The sequence below is a fragment of the Perognathus longimembris genome, chromosome 9, assembly GCF_023159225.1.
Source record: "Perognathus longimembris pacificus isolate PPM17 chromosome 9, ASM2315922v1, whole genome shotgun sequence".
Taxonomy (NCBI): domain Eukaryota; kingdom Metazoa; phylum Chordata; class Mammalia; order Rodentia; family Heteromyidae; genus Perognathus; species Perognathus longimembris.
The window spans coordinates 28,637,286-28,658,654 of record NC_063169.1 but is presented as its reverse complement, the minus strand read 5'-3'; the positions used below and the strand labels follow the sequence as shown (position 1 = coordinate 28,658,654).

At 38.5% G+C, this 21,369-nt stretch overlaps 1 protein-coding gene across 1 annotated transcript; it reads left to right on the top strand.

Moving 5' to 3' along the window:
* Positions 1–19,309: 19,309 nt before the first annotated feature.
* Positions 19,310–20,195, top strand: LOC125357155 (peroxiredoxin-1-like). Its single transcript, XM_048353875.1, has one exon. It carries the CDS (start codon positions 19,351–19,353, stop codon positions 19,948–19,950), a length of 600 nt encoding a protein of 199 aa, XP_048209832.1. The 5' UTR covers positions 19,310–19,350; the 3' UTR covers positions 19,951–20,195.
* Positions 20,196–21,369: the final 1,174 nt, after the last annotated feature.

Here is a 21,369-nt window from a genome sequence, read left to right as displayed (position 1 = left end):
CCGGTCCCCAAAGACCACCAAGGAGCCGATACCGATGCAAACTCATGAGAGTCATTTTTTTTTTCAAATTTTTATTATCAAACTGATGTACAGAGAGGTTACAGTTTCATATGTTAGGCATTGCATACATTACTTGTACTGTTTGTTACCTCGTCCCTCATACCCCCTTCCCTCCTCCCCCTTTCCCTTTCCCCCCATGAGGTGTTCAGTTCACTTAGACCAAACAGTTTTGCAAGTATTGCTTTTGTAGTTGTTTTTCTTTTTTCACCCTGTGTCTCTCAATTTTGGTACTCCCTTTCAATTTCCTAGTTCTAATACCAGTATACATGGTTTCCAATATACTCAGATAAGATTACAGAGATAGTGTAGGTATAACCACAGGAAGGTGATACAAGAACATCATCAATAATAGAAGCTACAGATACACATGGGACATTGAAAGTAGTTACAACTGTGATATAACAATCATTTCCATAACATGGAGTTCATTTCACTTAGCATCATCTTAAGTGATCATAAGGGTATAGCTATTGGGCTCTTGTGATCCTTTGCTGTGACTTGCCTAAACCTGTACTAATTATTCCCAATAAAAGAATACAAACAAAATCACAGTAAAGTCACCAGCACAACAATGTTCACCGCAGCACAATTTGTCATAGCGAGAATCTGGAACCAACCCAGATGCCCCTCAGTAGACGAATGGATCAGGAAAATGTGGTATGTATACACAATGGAATATTATGCCCCTATCAGAAAGAATGACATTGCCCCATTTGTAAGGAAATGGAAGGACTTGGAAAAAATTATACTAAGTGAAGTGAGCCAGACCCAAAGAAATATGAGAGTCTTTATTGCAAGCTCGAGCCTGGACTCCCAACTGTCACTGATGCAGCAGATCTGGATTGAGAGTCCCGAACCTCAGATAGGCAGGGTTTTCATTGTGATTACAACAGGGGCAGGGTATTTCCAACTTGGCAGATACTTGATTGGATGGCATTTAGCAAGCAAGTCTTGTCCTATTTCTATTGGCTATCTACCCTTTCAGTTATCTATTTTGGCTTTGATAGCGGGAACTGGCCTCGATATCAGGAATTGACAACAGGTGGTCACATAGCACTGATGCAGGGGTTTAGTACAGGGGGTAGAGCAAGTCACAAATGGGTTAAGCAAGCCGTTTACAGAAGCAGAATATTGCGGTCAGGCTGACCTAGTACCAACTTTATTTGAACAATTGCGACCATGTTTCCCCATTACCACTAAGCAAGCTTGAGCGGGCTAAAACAATCCAGTACTCAGTCATAAGTAAACCAACCCAACAGTTACCATGGCATTTCTACTACTATTATGGTTATTTCTATAGTCTATTAGTATGATCATTTTTACTGTCTGTTACCATGGTTGCTACCCAGGTACAGAGGGGAACAAGGGCTCCCTATATTTTAAATGTCAAACTACAAGAAACTAGTCTCACGGGTGGGGGTGCAGCCCTGTAGCATGGAGTCATCACCAGGGTTTATAAACTGATACAATTTTAACACTAAAACATATTTAGTTACTGCAGTTTTCAGGTCAGCCCTAACAATAGGGCTATATGATCAAAGGTACAGTCTTGACAATTTTAGGGTTTAGAAGTTGGAGGACCTAGATATTAGAGGGAGAGAGTGTGTTTGTATGTTGCTTAGATTTGTTCTGTTTTTTTTGGAGATGAAGACTTATTCTGTAGCCAAGTTGACTTGCCTTGAACTTCAGATTGTTGAGATAACAGACAAATGCCACTATATCTGGTTTTATTTAAATAAATATTATTGTCTGATTTTAATATTTAAGTTTCAAGGACAATTCCATGCCAAGCCTTCTCCATATAAACTAAAGTTATTGAAATATTTCCCTTTAAGTGACAAAATATTCTGCTTTCGCCTTTTCTATTTTGTTTGGATTTGGTGTGGTTTGGTTGGGTATTTTGACTTTGGACTGTAATGGTGTCTGAAGGGGGGAGTGGGAATCCCCCATCCCTCCAAGAGTCCACCACTCAAATAAAAAGATGGATTTATTGGGGAGGTTCCAGATGGACCAGTCCCAGGTTTCAGAAAAACATATAACACAAAACAGGACAGTGGCACAGAGACTTACTTCTGGAGGATTTCCAAGTACCAACAAACCAATTCAGCTCCAATGGAGAGCTGAATTGGGATGCCATGGGGACAAGAGATACAAGATCGAACATGTGACATGGCATAATGGTGCCTGAGCTAGCCTGCCCCTAAATAGGGTCAGGTCAGGGGGCAGGGTCACAGGAAGCTCCCAGTTCCAAGCACTTGACAGACAAGTTCAGTAACTTGTAGTCCATGTGCCCACCCCTGGGCGGGGGCGGGGGGGCGGGGGAGGGCGCACTATTGTTTAAAAGGAGAGGGAATCTTGCCAGGCTTCTGAGCAGACAGGGCTGGGGAGATCCTGGAGATAGATTCAGCTTCTGCCCTCTTTCACGGGCCAAATCTGACCTCCATATTACACAGACTTTGATCCTCATATCTCAGCCTCCTGAGAAACTAAGACCATACGTGTGAGCCACTTGCACCTGGATTTTAAGTGTAGTCATTAATTCTTTTTTAATTAATTTATTTATTCTCAAAGTGACATACAGAGGGGTTACAGTTTCATATGTAAGGCAGTGAGTACATTTCTTATCAAACCTGTTAACAAAAAAGAAAATAAATTAAAAAAAAACTGTTACCTCCTCCCTCACTCTCCCACTTCTCCCATCCCCAATTCCTCCTTGCTGTTGCATTGGTTTATCTTTTACCCTTTGTCACTCCATTTTGATGTTCTTCTTCCCTTACTCCTGTTGGTGAGGGTTCTCTAGAGGAACAGGCTAAACAAATATACTGAATTGTTATATGTATGGGGAATTTGTTATATTGGCTTTCATCCTGAGAGCCTAAGAACCTAATAGCCTTTCACACAGGCTGTTAGTGAAACAAGAATCTGAAGGCCTCAGAGCAAGAAGGACCAATGCAGCAGCTCCAGCCTGAGGCTGAATATCTGAAAGGCCCTGGAGTCACTAATAGGCCCACATCCAAAGGCTGAATAATCTAGAATCTGGTGCCTATGAGGAATAGCAAGCAGCAAAAAAAATGTATCTTCTCAAAAAGGGGCATCTCCCTTCTCCAGCTTGCCACCTAGGAGCCCAGCATGATACCATTCTCATCCCATACATATCTTTCCCATTCACTTTCCTGACCCCATGCCATACCCTCTAACACCTTTAAAGATACCCAGGACGATACACTGTGAAACAGTGTATATACTCTTCTTGGACAATGTCACCATTCTTTAGGGGTCCCTCAACCCAATCAAGTTAACAGCCCTTTAGCAACCAAGATTAAGCAGCACAAACACTATAATTTAGATCTGAACAAGGCTTGAACAAGATCTGAACAACAGCACCCGATGTGGTGCTGTTAAAAGGTGATAGGAACTTTAGGAGATGGAGGCCAAACAGGAGGTTTGAGCTGATTGAGCCATGGTTTCAATGGGACTATGGAAAATGAACCTTTCCTCTTTCACTTCCTGACCATGCTAGGTCCTCTGCCACACAGTTCCTGCCAGGATGTGCTACCTAACCACTGGTCTAAAAGCAACACATTCAACTGACCAAAGACTGAAATCTACAGAACTGTGAGACTACATAAACCTTTCCTATTTTTTCAGTTGATTGTTCTGGGTATTTTGTTATAGTAGTAGAAGCTGAGTAACACAAGTCCACTTAACAGTAAGACATCCATCTCTTCACAAAGCAACAAGACTCTAAAGCTAAAGTTTTTCATACTCTCCCACCTAAAACACTGAAAAGACTTTCTATTGTAGTAAAAGTCAAACCCAGACTCCTTTCTAAAACTTAAGAGACTCTGATGGGCACTGATGACTCACATCCATAACCTTAGCTACTTAGGAGACTAAGGTCTAAGAATCACAGTTCAAAGCCAGCCTAGGAAGAAAAGTTCATAAGAGTCTTATCTCCAAAAAGCCAGAAGTAGAGCTGTGGCTCAAGTCATACAGTGTTTACCTTAAGCCTTAAACACAAAAGCTCAGGGACAGTGCTTTGGCACTGAGTTTAAGACCCAGGTTTAAAAAATACAAACTTAAGAGACTGCATAATGTGTCTCCTGCCTACTTCTTTTATTGCCATTCATTGTCTCTTATTCATTGGGATCCAGCCACACTGGCTTCATTGCATGGGAACCATTCCCATGGCCTGGACCACTCTTAGCAAGTTCTTCTCATCTTTAGTTTGCAGCTTCAGTGTCACTTCAAACTGACTTTTCCTACACAAAGGATCAAAACCTAGACTTACTTTGCTCTAACTTGTTATTTTCTTAGTTATTTGTTTATTGCTCCTTTCATAATTCTTTTATAAATTAATACTGTTTTTAGTTATTAGTTCTAAATGGAAAAGAAGATTGCTACTCTTACTCACAATTGTACAGCTACCCTGAAAAAATAATTCAGGACACTGAGCTCAATAATTAATAACTTCATAAGTAATAAATTATAGTTGACTCTAGTATAATTTATATATTACATATACTACATTGTTTTATATTATATATTAATAATACATGTTATATACTATATTCTATATTATTATACTATTAACATGTGCTATATATTGTATTCATATATTATATTATAAAATAATATATGAATTATACTCTGTTGTTTTTATTAAGTAGTGTGCAAAGATATTACAATTCCACAAGTCAGATTATAAGTATAATACTTCTTGGACAAAGTCACCTCATACTTTATTTTCCCTCCTATCCTTAACCACAGATACATAATTTATTTTTTACATAGTACATATTGAACAAAATGACTGTATTTACTTACCCTTCCTCCCTCCATTCCTGTATTCCTCCTTTGCCTACCCACTCCCCCTCAAAATCCATGTTTTCATTTCCTAGTATTTGTTCTGATAAATAGTACTTCAGTTGTTCAGAGGAGGTATGTCTTTGGATTCCTCTCTTAAGTCTATTCTCCTTTAGTCAGTTAGCTTGTGTGTCAATGCATTCAGCCCTGTATATGTTACCATGCCTACTTTTTTTTTTGATCCAGCTTCCACATATGAGAGAAAACATGCACGGGTTTCTCTGAGCCTGGCTTACTTCACTTGATATGATTTGTTCTTTGTCCATCCTTTCCTTGCAAATGACATTGTTTAATGGATGAGTACAATTCTGTTGCATATATGTACCACAGTTTCTTGATCTACTCATCTATTGTAGGACATTGGGGCTGTTTCTATAACTTGGCTATTTAATACATATGATATATGTTAAATATAATATGTATGTTATATGCTACATGTAATATATTATATACTCATGTTAAATATATAAATATGTAATGTATAATATATTAAATATAAAATATATTATGTTATATTATATTACTTTAAGTACTATATTATTGATATATTACATAATTTATGAAATTATAATAAATATAATGCATATATTATGTAATAATATATAATCCATTATATTTTATAAGTTGTAAATTGACTAATAATTATAATTGACACTTTGACATTTATAAATTTCCATTATAATTGATCATTATGTAATAACCTGGGGGGGGGAGGGGACGGGAAGCTGTGCCCCATGTTGTCATTGCCATACCTCACTGCGGAGCATAAAAGGGGATCCTGCCCCATGTTGAGGGGACAGCCATGGGATATAAGAGGGCAGGATTTTCGGGGAAAGGAAGAAGAGTTGCAGAGAAAGCAAGGCACCAGGAGGTGCCTTGTGTAGCTGAGTAGTGTGGGGAACCCGGGCCTACAGACAGGAGAGGCCCAAGCCCGGGGCCTTCAGACAGAGGAGGCCAAGGCCCGGCCTGTGGTGCAGAAAGGCCTGACCCGGGCCTGCGGACGGAGGAGGCCCAAGCCCGGACAAGCGTCCCAGGCCCGAGTATGGGCCTGCAGAGAATGGAGGCTGGAGCAGCCTAGCTATGGACCAGAAGGGAGGAAGGGCTGCAGAGCCGAGGCCTCTCGTGAGCCAGAGTCCAGACAGAGAGAAGCAGAGCAGAGCAGAGCCAAGAAGAGCCAGAGGCCTGCTGAGGAGTCCAGAGCCTGAGGCTTGTGGGAAAAGTCCAAAGCCTGGTGCCTGTCGAAGCCAGAGCGGAGGCCCCTGGAGAGCAGAGGCCCACGGAGAGCCACGTGTAAAGTGGAGTCCCTCAGAGAGGGGAGAGGCCTATGAAGAACAGAGGCCTGTGGAGAACAAGAGGCCTGTAGAGAGGCCTGTGGACAGGAGAAGCCTGTGGAAAGGAAGAAAGGAAAGAAACTCTCACTCTGGAGGCTGCAACTGCTCCTAGCCCTGGGGTAGCCCTGGGGCAAGGCAGTTGCAAACTGACTAATAAACCTCATTTGTCACCTTTAACAGTGCTTGGTGGATTTTCTTGCTCCCCAGAATACAACAATTATAGTTATCCTGACTAGATGAACTATCCAAACAATTAGGTACCATGCTACACATCAAATGTATTTCCACTGGCTAAGCCAGTGGAAATCCAGGTTATTGCAATGCCATTCTACTTTCACGCTCATGTTGGCCTTTTCTCTGCTGCCATCAATCAATTCTCCAAAGTATAGCCAGGGAAATTTTTGAAGTACAAATTGGATAATTGTATATGTTCTGTTAAGTGTTATTTAAGATATTCTCATGCTAATAAGATAAAATAATGTCTGGCAGGCACCAGTGTCTCATGCTTATTACAAGCTACTCTGAAGATTGAGATCTGAGAATTATGGCTCAAAGCTACCCCAGGCAGGAAAAGCCCACAAGACTTTTATCTCCAATTAACCACAAAAAAAAAAAAAACAGAACTGGAGCTGTGCCTCTATTGGTACAACATAAGCCTTTAGCTCAAGGAGAGCACCCAAGGCCTGAGTTCAAGCCCCAGGACAGCACTAAAAAAGAAAAAAAAAGTAATACTATTTATGTAGAAAATACTCATTGAGATTGCAGTAGATCGAGCTCCATATAGATAGCACCAGGGCAAGTGAGAACTGGACAAGCACCAAGCTGCTCTGCGACTTGTGATGGAAAAACTAAACATAGGCAAAGGCAATCCTAAGGACCTGAGAAGCAAAATGCCATCATATGCATTTTTTATGCAAGCTTGCCAAAAGAAACAACAACAAAAAAAAAAAACCCAGAAACCCACATCAGTCAGTTTCTCAGAGTTTTCTAAGAAGTGCTCAAAGAAGTAGAAAACCATGTCTACTAAAGAGAAAGGGAAATTTGAAGACACGGCCAAAGCCAACAAGGCTTGTCATAAAAGAGAAATGATATTCCCTTTTCCTTCCCTAGTTCTAATACCCGTATAAACAGTATCCAGGGTATTCAGATGAGATACAGTGGTAGCGGGGTTACAACCACAGGAAGGGAATACAAGAGAAACAAAACAGACAAGAAAAAATAAAAACAACAACAAAAAAAGGTATGGTTTCACATGGCATGTTGAAAATAATTACAACAGTGAAAGGGAATATAAAACCGAGAGACAAGGGATAAAAGGACAAACCATTCCAAAAGCAATACTTACAAAACCATTTGGTGTAAACCAACTGCAGAACTGGGGCGGGGGGAGGGGAGGTGGAGAGGGAAAGAGAGAGGGAGAGGTAGGGAAAAACTGAGGGAGGAGGTAACAAGTTGAACAAAAATGTACTCACTGCCTTACACATGAATCTGTAACCCCTCTGTACTTCACTTTGACAGTAAAGAAAAAAGTTTAAAAAAAAAAAGGCATACTGCCCAGGGTTTTTAACTCTATCAAGTGTTCTTACTTTAAAACCTACATCACATTTACTGCAAAAAATACCCTCACCCTTCCTTGGTAAAATATATTGACAGATTTTTCTGTATTGTATACTGCATGTAATAAATGTAACCTGTACAATTTTTAAAAAGAGAGAGAAAGAAATGGAAAGCTACATCCATTCTAAATGGAAAGCAAAAAAGAAGTTCAAGAACCCCAATGTGCCCAAAAGGCTTTCTTTAGTCTTTTTGTTCTGATGGAAGTATTGCTCTAAAACCTAAGACAAACTTCCTGGCCTGTGGATTGGTGATGTTGCAACAAAACCGGGAGAGGTACGGAAACTCACCATTGCTGATGACAAGCAGCCATTGCCTAAAGGCTACTAAGCTGACAGAAAAATAGGAAAAGGATATTGCTGCCTAACAAGCTAGAGGCAAACCTAATGCAGCAATAAACAGCTGTGAAAGCTGAAAAGAATCAGAAAGAAGAGGAAGAAAATGATAAGTTGCTCTAACTCAGTTTTTTTCTTGTGTATTTAACTCAAGGTGTACCAACTCACTCCTTTTAAAGAAAAAAAAATGAAATTTAAGGCTGCGTAGAATTTGTTTTTAAACTGTACAGACTTTTGTGTGTACGTAGTTAACACACTACAAATTGTCTTTATTTTCAATAGCCACTAACCTTGACTCATACAGTATGGAGATTGTAAATTGGCATGGAAATTGAAAGCAGACTCGGTGCACAGCACAAACTAGTCAGATATTGGGACAGTAAATTTTTCATCTTCAGTTGTCTCTGATGAAACTTATATGAAATAATTGTTGTCTGTTAACTGAATACCACTAATTGCAAAAGAGTTATAGCTGTTTTGTTTACAGTCTGATCCTAAATAGATATAACTCCTTTAAAAAAGAGAAAATATGCATTGAGTATATGCCATGTTTGTGCTAATATAATGGCCATAAAGCTATTTTGAGCTACATTCTTTTATCCCAGTTTTGTAGATAAGAAAACTGATGCATGAAAAAACAAAAGGTGTTCTCATAGCTCACAAACACCTCCATGACCCACCCAGGCCATGGCTGTGTTTCTAGCCCCATTTTGTACAGGTTTCCATTTATGTAAAGTGAATCATTATTGGCTCATATTTTACATGCAAAATGCCAGATGTTCCTAATCAGAAGCATAATAGGAATAGACTTCATTTCTTTGGGGCTTAAGAGCCTTTGCACTTTCTTCTGCATGTAGCTTCTCCAGACCTGTCACACCACCTTGTAGTCTTCCCTATGTAGATGTGACTATCATCTACCTTACGGAATCCTACTGAAACCAGTCCTCTTTGGTTTTATCCCATATCATCCTAACTCACAGCCTTCTACTAAATGTCTTCTTTAATTTCACAGTTGGGAATAGTGACTAGGTAAATGCATTGTCTCTTACTAGTCATTTGTGTGGCTCCTTGAATTACTACCTTTTCATCTATACTGACTCATCTCTTTACAATAGCACAAATGCCAGAGAGCACGGTTCATGTCTTACTCTTCATTTTCTGTGCAGCCTCTAGCATGTGCTCTTATACAGGCATGTCACTGGGGGCTTAGTTGATATCTAGTCTTTAGTTTATCTATTGATCATTTTCCCCTTAACTGAGATCCTTGTCGGCAAAGAGTCAGGAAATATCTAGTATTGAACTCCCAAATATTTAACTGTGCAGCATGAATCATGACACATCATCTCCTACCTGAAAGAGCTACTAGTCTACTAATTATAGAGTACAGCTGAAAAAAATCTTACAGCTTTTCTTTTTTACTTAGGATTATTTCCATACAAGTTCTGTCATCAGGGAAGGTAGAAAAACACTCAGCTTGGTTCCCAAAAGCTCTGTTTTGCTGGTGTTTGACACATCATCATATACGTGTCTGCAGTATTTCTGATAACACAGACTGTTTCTATGGTAATTTTAAGTTTATCTAACACGAGTCTCTTGTAGTCTTCATGACTATTTCTCAAATTTATGAAAATTGCATACACTTCAACTTCAAAAATAGTTCAAGTTATTGGGTAGACACTAAGACAATAATTATAAAATAAAATCATGTAACAACATAAAAATACCCTATAAAATTAAGAGTAAAAAAGTGTGAATTCATTGTGGGCTGTGATTACAAATATGGAATTTGTGGAAGGCAATACTGGGTAATACCCAACAATCATAATTCTTACAACCAAGACCATATTCTCTGCAGATATCTATCTTTCTCCAAATGTAATGTCTTATTCTTTTCAGGTGACTATAGCAAAATACCACAGACTAAGAAGATTATGATCCGCAGAATTTTATTTCTCACAGTTATATAGGCTGGGCAGTTCAAGTTCAAGGTAACAGATTTGGTGTCTGATGATGGCCAATTTTGTAGTGCATAGACTGCTGTCTCCTCAATGCTAACCTGATTGCACTTTTGTTTTCAGTTACCAAGGCTTGAAGTTAAGGCCTTGCACTTGCTTGGCTTTACTTGTTTGGCTTGCTTGGTGACCTGATTGCCTCTCAAAAGCTTTGCCTCCCAAAGACATCTCTCTAGGTGCTAGGATTTCAACATATGAGTGTTGGGAAGACATACACTCTCAGATAATAGTTATGTGTTCAATAAAGTCTCGCCTCAGGTTGAAGAATAAGTCACTATGGTATAAACCAAAGGTTCTCTACACAGAAACTTGGGAAGTACCAGAGTCCATCCTATTTCCTTCTCAATGTTCCTCCTTCCGTGTTGGAGATGGCTTCAGTGTGGCACTGTGGCATCTAGTATGTCTCTAAAGCTGTTCAGGTGATTCTCCTATATGTCTAGGATTTAGAATTACTGATTTGAGCCAGTGATTTCCAAAATGGCCAGCCAAGAATCACCTGGAATAGTTGTTAAAAACACTGAACACTGGTAATGCTCACAGGGATTTTGATTCAGAACGCCAGAAGTGGGAACTGACAAGTTTCCAGGTAATTCCAATGAAGCCAGAATGGAATGGCATTGAGATGGCGCTCAGCTCTTTAGGAAATACTCCTCTATGGAAAATTAGTTTCTATGTAACATCTGGATGGGATCAATATACAGAAAAGGGTGGTGTGCAGAACTGTGATCAGGACAGAGGTAACCTGAAGTGAGTTCACATCTGTCCTTCCTATGGCCTCAAAATGTGAGGTAAAGAAATCTTATTTTTCGGGCTGGGGATATAGCCTAGTGGCAAGAGTGCCTGCCTCGGATACATGAGGCCCTAGGTTCGATTCCCCAGCACCACATATGCAGAAAACAGCCAGAAGCGGCGCTGTGGCTCAAGTGGCAGAGTGCTAGCCTTGAGCGGGAAGTAGCCAGGGACAGTGCTCAGGCCCTGAGTCCAAGGCCCAGGACTGGCCAAAAAAAAAAAAAAAAAAAAAGAAATCTTATTTTTCAAGTCATTAGAGATGAGACTTCTGTTGTTTGTTCCTGTAAACATTCTGCCTACTCTTTCTAACACAGAATCTGTTTGTGTATCAAATGATAAAAATATGACTATTTTCCTCATTCTCAATGTGGTTTTTATGCAGCAAATATTTCAAAATAGCCTATTTGAATAAACTTCCAAAATATAAGACAAGGATCATATTTTACCCATTATTCCATTTACATAGCAAAAATACTTTTGTCGTGCCTTTATTTTCCAAAATATTTGTCTAAGAATACTAGACACATGGAGAAGCAATACACCAAGTTTGAGACCCTTCTTTTTAATTTTCAGAGAAAAATGGCTATAGAAAAGCTGCTAGATGAAGGGACCTTTAAACAAAGATACCTGTTTGTTTTCAAGATTTTTAGAACAAAGCAGGAACTCTTAAATGTAATTGATGTAGATTTGAATAGTTTGGGCATGGCCAAGCTCTTCACATTCAATTTGCATTCTTTAACCCACTCACAACCTGAGAAGCAACATTTGGTTGCTTTCCTCTCATAATTTTCTTTCTCTATTCTCCATTAAGTTTCACCAATTTCCTAATATTGCATTTCAATTGTTATCTCCTTTAGAAGCTTTCTTTGATCCTTTTGGTTGGATAAGATGTGCCTCCTCTGTTTTCTTGTGAATTCTGTGGATTTTCTTTATAACCTATGACAGATAGTGTGCACGACTATCCAATCAATTGGATCCTTCTTCAGGAAAGCTTAAGGTCAAGGTCTGAAACTTGTCCATGCTCGTTGACACCCATTGACTCTCAGTCAAACCCCAACTGCCTGTTAGGTGAATTTAAAGAATTTTAGGTTAATCAGTTGATGAATTTAATATGTAAACATGTTTGTTTCTATTATGAGTGTGAATTATAGGAAATAAGTCTACTAAAAACTTCTCTTTGAGGCTATACAGCATGTTCTTGAATATTAGTATGTTGTTAAGCCTTTAAGAAATATGGATGCCTATCAAAATAATCAAGTCAGGAGGTAAATTTTTAATCAATTAATTTGTTTATTGTCAAAGAGATGTACAGAGGGGTTACAGCTTCATACATAAGGCAGTAAGTACATTTCTTATCAAACTTGTAATGTCCTCCCTCATTTTTCTCCCACCTTCCCCCCACCCCAATCCCCCTCTAAGTTGTACAGTTGGTTTGCAGCATATAATTTTGTAAGCATTGCTGTTGCATTGGTTCTCCTAGGAGGTAAATTTTAATATATAAAAATTGATTCTGCATTATTTTTCCTTTAACGATGTAAAAATATAGTGCTCTTCATTTTGCTGATTGGCATACATCTTTAGTCCTTCATTTCAAAAAGAATGAAAGGGTCTAGAGTCCATGATGTGCTGAAATGTGCCTAAAAGAACTTGAGGCAGGAGAATTACTGAATAATATGGTGCAGTCTTCAAACATTTATAATGCTTTAGGATAAAAGAAGCAATAGTATTTTGCTGAAAGGCAAATTTAAGGTGCAATATGTGAACATTTTTACAAATCTGGGTGTCAATGAAATTAATAAAGACATTTTAACATCACAAATACATGATTAACAATAAAAAAAATCAAAGATACCTGTCTGATGTCAAAAAAGTACCTAGTGGGCTGGGGATATAGCCTAGTGGCAAGAGTGCCTGCCTCGGATACACGAGGCCCTAGGTTCGATTCCCCAGCACCACATATACAGAAAACGGCCAGAAGCGGCGCTGTGGCTCAAGTGGCAGAGTGCTAGCCTTGAGCGGGAAGAAGCCAGGGACAGTGCTCAGGCCCTGAGTCCAAGGCCCAGGACTGGCCAAAAAAAAAAAAAAAAAAAGTACCTAGTAACTTGCCATATTAAAAGGCAAAATGGAAGAGTTGGATTTGTATGTTATGAAAATTGCCTTGAACCTACTCCTGGCTTTGACTGGTCTCTATCAAATGAGGGTCCTTTCTGTGCCCCAGGCCCTAAATCTATTTTCTGATGCAAAAGTCCAAATGCTTTTTATTCATCCAATAACCCAACTTCCACTATTATCTTTCCTATTATGACATAAAGATAGTATTATAGAAGATGTCAACTGATGATACTAAGCTTCTAGTCTTCCTGTTGTGCCTTCATTCTAGGGGATGAAAAGTTAAACATCCATGTCCCAGGGACCATTGCTTCTCAGAAAGTGCCTGTGACACTATTTAAGCTAACAGGAGCAGAAGACTTATCTAACCTGAAAGACATTTTACTTTTCTGATTAAGAAAGACCCTTGAAACCTCTTGAACTGAATAACTCCTATGCTGAAAGTCAGGAAAGATGGGGAGATGGAATTTACATGCTTTAAATCATGTAGGAGGAACTATGCTGTTAGATAAACCTAAATTTCATTAAAATAACTTGGTAAAAATGTAGAATTAATTAGTATAATCAATTAGGAGTTAGACGTAAAATATGGTAAGAAAGTGTGCCTTGATCTAATTACTGTTGGGAAGCTGTTAATGATATGTTCATTATTCTGAAACAGATTTCTTCATTTTTAATAGCTATTATCCAAATTCTAATGGGCTTATATCTTATAGCCCTATAAGAGCAGGTCAAGTCATTAAAATCTGTTATGGTAACAGTTTATAGTTAGGAACTTTTTCCTGAAAAGTTTAGCAAGACTGTCTCTCTCACACACATACATACACATACATACACACACATCATGTATATATATATATATATATATGTATATATATATTCATATATACAAAGCTAGTTGCTTTCATAGATATTTACTGTATTGTTTTTATAACTGAGTTAATTTTTTCCAGTATCCACCTCAGAAAATTTCTAGGCTAAAATTATTGTACTTAGATGTTGAAAATTAGAACTTTGTTACTTGCATCATTCTTTTTTTTTTTTTACTGTTGTTAAACAACACAAAATATTTTCTTGTGCAAGTGAACTACTTGGGCCCATGTGTATGAAGAAATGTGATCATTACTAGAATCTTCGAATCTGAAAAAAGAAAGTCAGAACTATTTTCATCTTGCCTATCTGTAAAGGAATAAGATTCTGAACTTAAACAATACAGGTTGTGTATATTCAAGGAACTCCTAATCATAACCTCCTGCCTTCTGCTCTTAGTAACTATCTGAATTCCATTGAGAGAAGACTTGTCTAAGACTTGTCAAGGCTTTTCTAAACTTTGAAGAAGCAATCCAGAAATTGTAAACTTCCATTTGTGCTAAATTTAGTTGAACCTAGTAGCTGTGTAACTCAATCATATTGTCTAGTTCCTACAGAATTGCTCCTACTGAATTTACTGTGCCTAAAATGAAGTCAATAAAATACTGAAAGACTGACAGAGAAACAAACCTAGGATATTGATTGTCTTACCATGAGAATATTATTCATAGTGCGTTACATTCCTGAGAATGGTCTTTATAAAAACACAGACATCAAGAACTTCAGGAATCAGAAAATTTTAATAATTGGTATCACTCTTTTGTGTTTTGTCATATTCCAGTCAAATTTTATTTTTCTGTGTTTCTCTGAGCAATTAGCTGCTACAAGTCTCAAAGGTAAACTGTGACCCAAGAATAGTGAGTGTAGCGTGCCTTCACCTTCATTTTGTGTCCTAAACAAACCTTGATTTCATCTCATTTCTCAACTCTCTTTTACTCTTTTCTGATCCACTCATGCTACTTGCCTTCTGATTCACTCATGCTACTTGCCTTCTGATTTCTGGTTTGCATATTTATAAGAACTTTTAGAATATAAGACAGTATAAAACTGCTAGTGCCCAGGCCTTATAGTATACAAAGGCTTGACTGTGGTAAATCAGTATGTCTGCATACATCTATAAAACCAAATTTTGAGGATAACAAGATGGACCAATGGTCCATTCAAACTTATTAACTTAGTACCCAGGCAAGTGCTTACTTATACTCTAGCAATAAAATAAAAGCAATACTTAAGACCAGCACACATTCAACCAAGAAGTTGAGGTAGATACTGAAAGGAAATTACAGTTCAAGAAAAAGACACAATCTACAAGCAGAACCAAACATCCTTATAAGAATCAAGTCTGGATTACAGGTTTACACTGAATTCAGTCAAGTCTTCACCTTTCCTACCTTTCTGAGGTTCAACTCCAGTAGTCCAAGGCAGCAAGCATCGAAGTCAAATAGAAAACCACAAGAAAGGCTGGCCAACTTCCCTGTTTTCAAATAAGTCACCAGCATAAAGGAGGATGGAACTAATTGGGGAAAATGTCATCATTTAGAATTTCCAATTTGGATGAATGGGATATAGAGGAACTCACATTTTTCACATGATTCTAAAGTATTGAGAAGATAAAATGTGAGGGGAAAAAAAAGAATCAAGTCTGGGAAATAGATATAAATAACATATTGAACTAATACATTTTCCTGGCTTAATAGTTTATGATTTATTTCAACAGCAAAGACTATAACAGATGCTTAACCACTGCTTTTTTAAAAAACTTTTTTTCTTATTTATTGTCAAAGTGATATACAGAGAGGTTACAGTTTCGTACATTAGGCCTTGGGTACATTTCTTGTACTGTTTGTTACCTCCTCCCTCATTCCCCACTCCCCTATCACCCTCTCCCTCTCCCCCCATGAGATGTTCAGTTGGTTTACACCAAATGCTTTTGGAGCCATTTGTCTTTTTATCCTTTGTCTCTCGATTTTGATATGCCCTTTCACTTCATTAGTTCTAATACCAGTGTATACAGTTTCCAGTGTACTCAGATAAGGTAGAGTGATAGTGTGGGTACAACCACAGGAAGGGGATACAAGAGGATCATCAACAATAGAAGCTATGGTTTCACGTGGCATGTTGAAAGTAATTACAACAGTGATATAACAGTCATTTTCATAACATGGAGTTCATTTCACCTAGCATCATCTTATGCATTCATAAGAACATAGCTATTAGGCTCTTGTGTTCTTCTGCTGTGACTAGTCTAAACCTATGCTAATTATTCCCTAGGAGGGAGACCATAGAGTCCATGTTTCTTTGGGTCTGGCTCACTTCACTTAGTATAATTTTTTCCAAGTCCTTCCATTTCCTTACGAATGGGGCAATGTCATTCTTTCTGATATAGGCATAAAATTCCATTGTGTATATGTACCACATTTTCCTGATCTATTTGTCTATGGAGGGGCATCAGGGTTGGTTCCATATTTTAGCTATGACAAATTGTGATGTGATGAACATTGTTGTGCTGGTGGCTTTAGTGTGTTCTTGTTTGTGTTAACCACTGCTTTTGATGAAAAGCACTGACTCCTTACTCAGATCCATAAATTACCCAAAACCCAGCATCTCAACCTCTGATTTGTATCTATATTCTTTGTTCTGAACCATTCTCTACTGCAATTACTTTTCAACAATTCTAAAATTCAGGAAAGATAGACTGTAAGGGCTAACCTGAGAACCTGAGTGACTAAATATAAGTTTTAGTGTTAAAATTATAACAGCTTCTAAACCCTGGTGATGACTCCATGCTAGAGGGCTGCACCACCACCCATGAGACTAGTTTTTTGTAGTTTGACATTTAAAATATAGGGAGCCCTTGTTCCCCTCTGTACCTGGGTAGCAACCATGGTAACAGACAGTAAAAATGATCATAGTCATAGACTATGGAAATAACCATAATAGCAGTGGAAATGCCATGGTAACTGTTGGGTTGGTTTACTTATGATTGAGTATGAGATTGTTTTAGCCCACTCAAGCCTGCTTAGTGGTAGTGGGAAAACATGGTGGCAATTGTTCAAATAAAGTTGGTACTAGGTCAGCTTGACCGCAATATTCTGCTTCTGTAAATGGCTTGCTTAACCCATTTGTGACTTTCTCTATCCCCTGCATTAACCCTTTGCATCAATGCTACAGTGACCACCTGCTGTCAGTTCTTGATAAGGAGGCCAGTTCCCAATATCAAAGCCAAAATAGGTAACTGAATGGGTGGATAGCCAATCAGGGAAACCCACGCTGGAATTTCCCTAGTGTGAGCCAATGGTGTTAAAGGGCAGCTGTTGGCATTGCAGTTTGCAGTTACTTTGTTTTAAAAGTAGCCTGTGAAGATAAGGGAAGGGTCATTCCTCAAGGGGATGGCCCTGGTCCCAGGCAGTCAGCCAGTGATCTCGATGCTTGATGTGAAATTAACTGTGTTATACTTTTGCATTTGGTCAGTCTCATCCTTTGATCCCGGACCCTATCAAGATCTGATGATTTAACATCCTGTGATAGGAGACAAAACTACCCACCATAGGCAGCAATGACTTACTGTCTGACCAGTCATAAGACAATGAGCAGCCAGGCTATTTGTGACCACAAAAACACACTTGTGAGTGGGATAATTTAATAATTATGCATACCTCGCTCCCCTTGCCCCTAGTTCTTCCTCCATCCAAACCTAAAGCAAATATCTGTATGGGGAAGACAGGTTGAAACACACACTGTTCCTATTCATTCAGTGTGCACGTGAAATGTTAATTAAACATTGCTTCCACCAACTGACTTCTACATGTCTTCATTTAAATAGACCTGACATGTCAAATGCTGGAGTTTGGGCCTGAGGCTAACATTTCTATAACAAGACCATAACAACTCAAAAATTGAACAGCTAAAGAATAAAGGCAGAGATCTAGATTCCTTGAGACTGTTCCTTCCGAAGTTGTAGCTGAAAAAGTTGTAAAAGGGAACAGAAGCTATCTCTAATACTTTCTTCAGGGCGAAAGTCCTATTTAACAGGCCAACATGAAAGTAAAGAAAAGAAGAAAATGGTTCCTGCCCCACATATTATTTCTTGTTTTCTTGAGCTATTTATCAGCCAATCAAACTTTGGGCAACCAGGGTTTCTGTGGCTGACCCAAAAGGGTTTGCAAAGAACCATTTATCAGATTTATCAAACCTGTCTCCACCTTCTAATGTGGTTTCATCTACCACACATTCTTTTGTTTATTCTTCTCCAATTAATTGTGGCATTGATGGTTGCTAGTTTCTGTCTCTAGAGAGAACTCTGAGATAGGAAGGACTTTTAATGTAATTTCCTGACCATTTTTTCCAATCTGAACCAAAACCTTTAGCCTTCATTCTATTCTCCACCTCAAATTATGCCAATTAATAATTTGACATTTGACTAGCACAACAGACATTTCTACAAATCTAACTAATAAAAAAAATTAATAGTGTAAAATATGCCTCAAAAAAACCCTCCCATTAGAATTTCTAGATGAACCAGGCACCAGTGGTTTATGCCTATAATCCTAGCTACTTTGGTAGTTGAGGTCTGAGAATTATAATTTGAAGCCAGCCCATGTAGGAAAATCCATGGAACTCTGAGTTTTCATTTCCCCTCTGAACCTTTCTTCCCTGTTCCTCACTTGCTACACACTGAGACTTGGTTCTGCCCAGGAACTTAGGCTCATGAGACATAGACACCAACACTGTGAACTCAGAACACCCAGATAGGCAGCAATCTTTTGTTCCAACAGCACTCTTTCCTGCTTTTGCCTTTTCATTTTCCCACCATTGGCCCGATCTCAAGACATTTTTCCCAAAACCTGGTGGCTTTTGTCAGTGCCACTTGTTCATAAATATCTCAGGCCCAAGAAACCTGTACCTCCAGGTAGGCTGCCTTCAATATCACCAACACCTGTGCTAGTAAAATAGCCACTCATGACAGTTTTCTGGACTGAAACATCTAATAATTTTAAAGACTGTGTCTTTGAGATGTGCATAGGACCAGAAACATATTGTTCTTAAGTCTTGACATTCTCAGCTTTTGAATTAGCTATAATTCCAAAGCATATCTTTCCTAACAGCAGTGAAAATATTTCCCATGCTTTCCACATACCCCTCTCTTCTGAGGTAGGCTTAGCTGATTTGCACCCTTCAAATCTGCTTCTTAAATTGTTCCTTTTCTTTCTGTACATTTTTTTAAGTTCAGAGTGTCTACTCAAAGTTAAATCACTACCACATACATGATTATATAAAAACAGCTTTGTGGCATCCTCTTCCTGCTGCATTGCGGTGTTGGTTTTGAGATCTGTGACTCCGCAAGAGTAAGTAGCTGATAGCAAGATGTCCTCAGGAAATGCCAAAATTGGGTACCCTGCCCCCAGCTTCAAAGCCACGGCTGTTATGCCAGATGGTCAGTTCAAAGACATAAGCCTTTCTGACTACAAAGGGAAGTATGTTGTGTTCTTTTTTTACCCTCTTGACTTCACCTTTGTGTGTCCTACAGAGATAATTGCTTTCAGTGATAGAGTAGAAGAATTTAAGAAACTCAACTGTCAAGTGATTGTTGCTTCTGTGGATTCTCACTTCTGTCATCTGGCATGGATCAACACACCCAAGAAAGAAGGAGGGCTGGGACCCATGAACATTCCCTTGGTTTCAGATCCCAAGCGCACCATTGCTCAGGATTATGGAGTCTTGAAGTCTGATGAAGGTATCTCATTCAGGGGCCTCTTTATCATTGATGATAAGGGAATCCTTCGGCAAATTACTATAAATAACCTTCCTGTTGGCCGCTCTGTGGATGAGATTCTGAGACTAGTTCAGGCTTTCCAGTTCACTGACAAACATAGGGAAGTATGCCCAGCTGGCTGGAAGCCTGGCGGCAATACCATCAAGCCTGATGTTCAGAAGAGCAAAGAATACTTCTCTAAGCAGAAGTGAACACTGGATCATTTGTGTCAGGCTGTAGTAGTCAGCCATAATAACAAAGTCACTCTTCTACTTTTTTCGTGTTTAAAATACAAGATGAGGTGTGGTTCTATACATATCTTCCCTGTAAGGGTTGGGAAGATAAGCCTTAGTTGTGCTGTGGAGCAGGTCATCTGATGTGTATGATGGCCTAGCAGGGGGAACCAATGTCCATTAATCTTTGGTAGTGTCTATTAAACTTTTAACTGAGAAAAAAATAAATAAATAAATAAATAAATAAATAAATAAATAAATAAATAAATAAATAAAAACAGCTTTGTGGGCATTAGTACATTTCACCTGTTGCTACTATTATACCCAGAAGAAAATTTACTGGGGCATTCTCAGGACAAGCCTTATTTAGGACAAGAACATTCTCTGTGGAAGCAAAAGGCAGACCTATCAAAACTATCAGGTATAGCTCAGAATTATTGTACATCTTTCATAAAAAAAAACCCACACTCTGTGGCAATCTTTGGAATCATTGATGTTTCTTAATTTAGCTCCTAAGCAGGCTCCAAACTGATATTGCAATGTGGCAGTTTCAGTAGAACAAAATTTTGTATACAGTATTTTGCATATATAAAAGGAATCTTTGATGAGTGCCTTACATATTTTGTGTAATAATGCCAATCACTGTATACAAAAAGTCAATCATTTCCTGTATACTTAGCACTGAAAATGTAATAAATAATGTTTGAAAGTGTAGGTTCAGATTGGGTTAGGATTTTATTTAAATAAGCATAAACAATCTTTATCTTTTTCCCTCCTTCCCTCCCTTCCTTCCTTTTGTTCATTCCTTTTTACTTTCTTTCCTTCTTTCTTTCCTCTTTGTACCATTACTCCAGCTTGAATTCAGAGCCACAGGCTCTTGCTTAGCATTTTCACTCAAGACTGGCCCACCTCTCACTTCCAGCTTTTTGCTAGTTAATTGGAGCTAAGAGTCTTTCAGATTTGTCTGCCTGGTCTGGCTTTGAATCAATCCTCAATCCTCAGGTCTCAGCCTCCTGAATAGTTACAATTACAGGCATACATCATCAGATCCTGACTGCAACCTACTTTAGGGAAGCATAAAACTTAATGAAAAATGCAGTTTTCCTGACCAGGTTTGTTTAGTGGCAGTTAATTGACAGACTTACTTCATGGTATGACTTCTAAGTTCAAAACATGGTTCGTTGCTACATCTGACAGCACAAGCTTCTTGTACACATAAACAGATTAAAAACTACTCTATCAAAATGAGAAATTAGGTTATTCCTGGAAAAGTATTTCTGGTATCTATCTACAAATGCTATTAAAATGTTTAGAATGCTAGAAAGGCCAGGCACAGGTGTTACAAACAAGCTTTATTTATCTAAAGAAGAAAGTAAGTAGAGATGTACTAGAGATGTC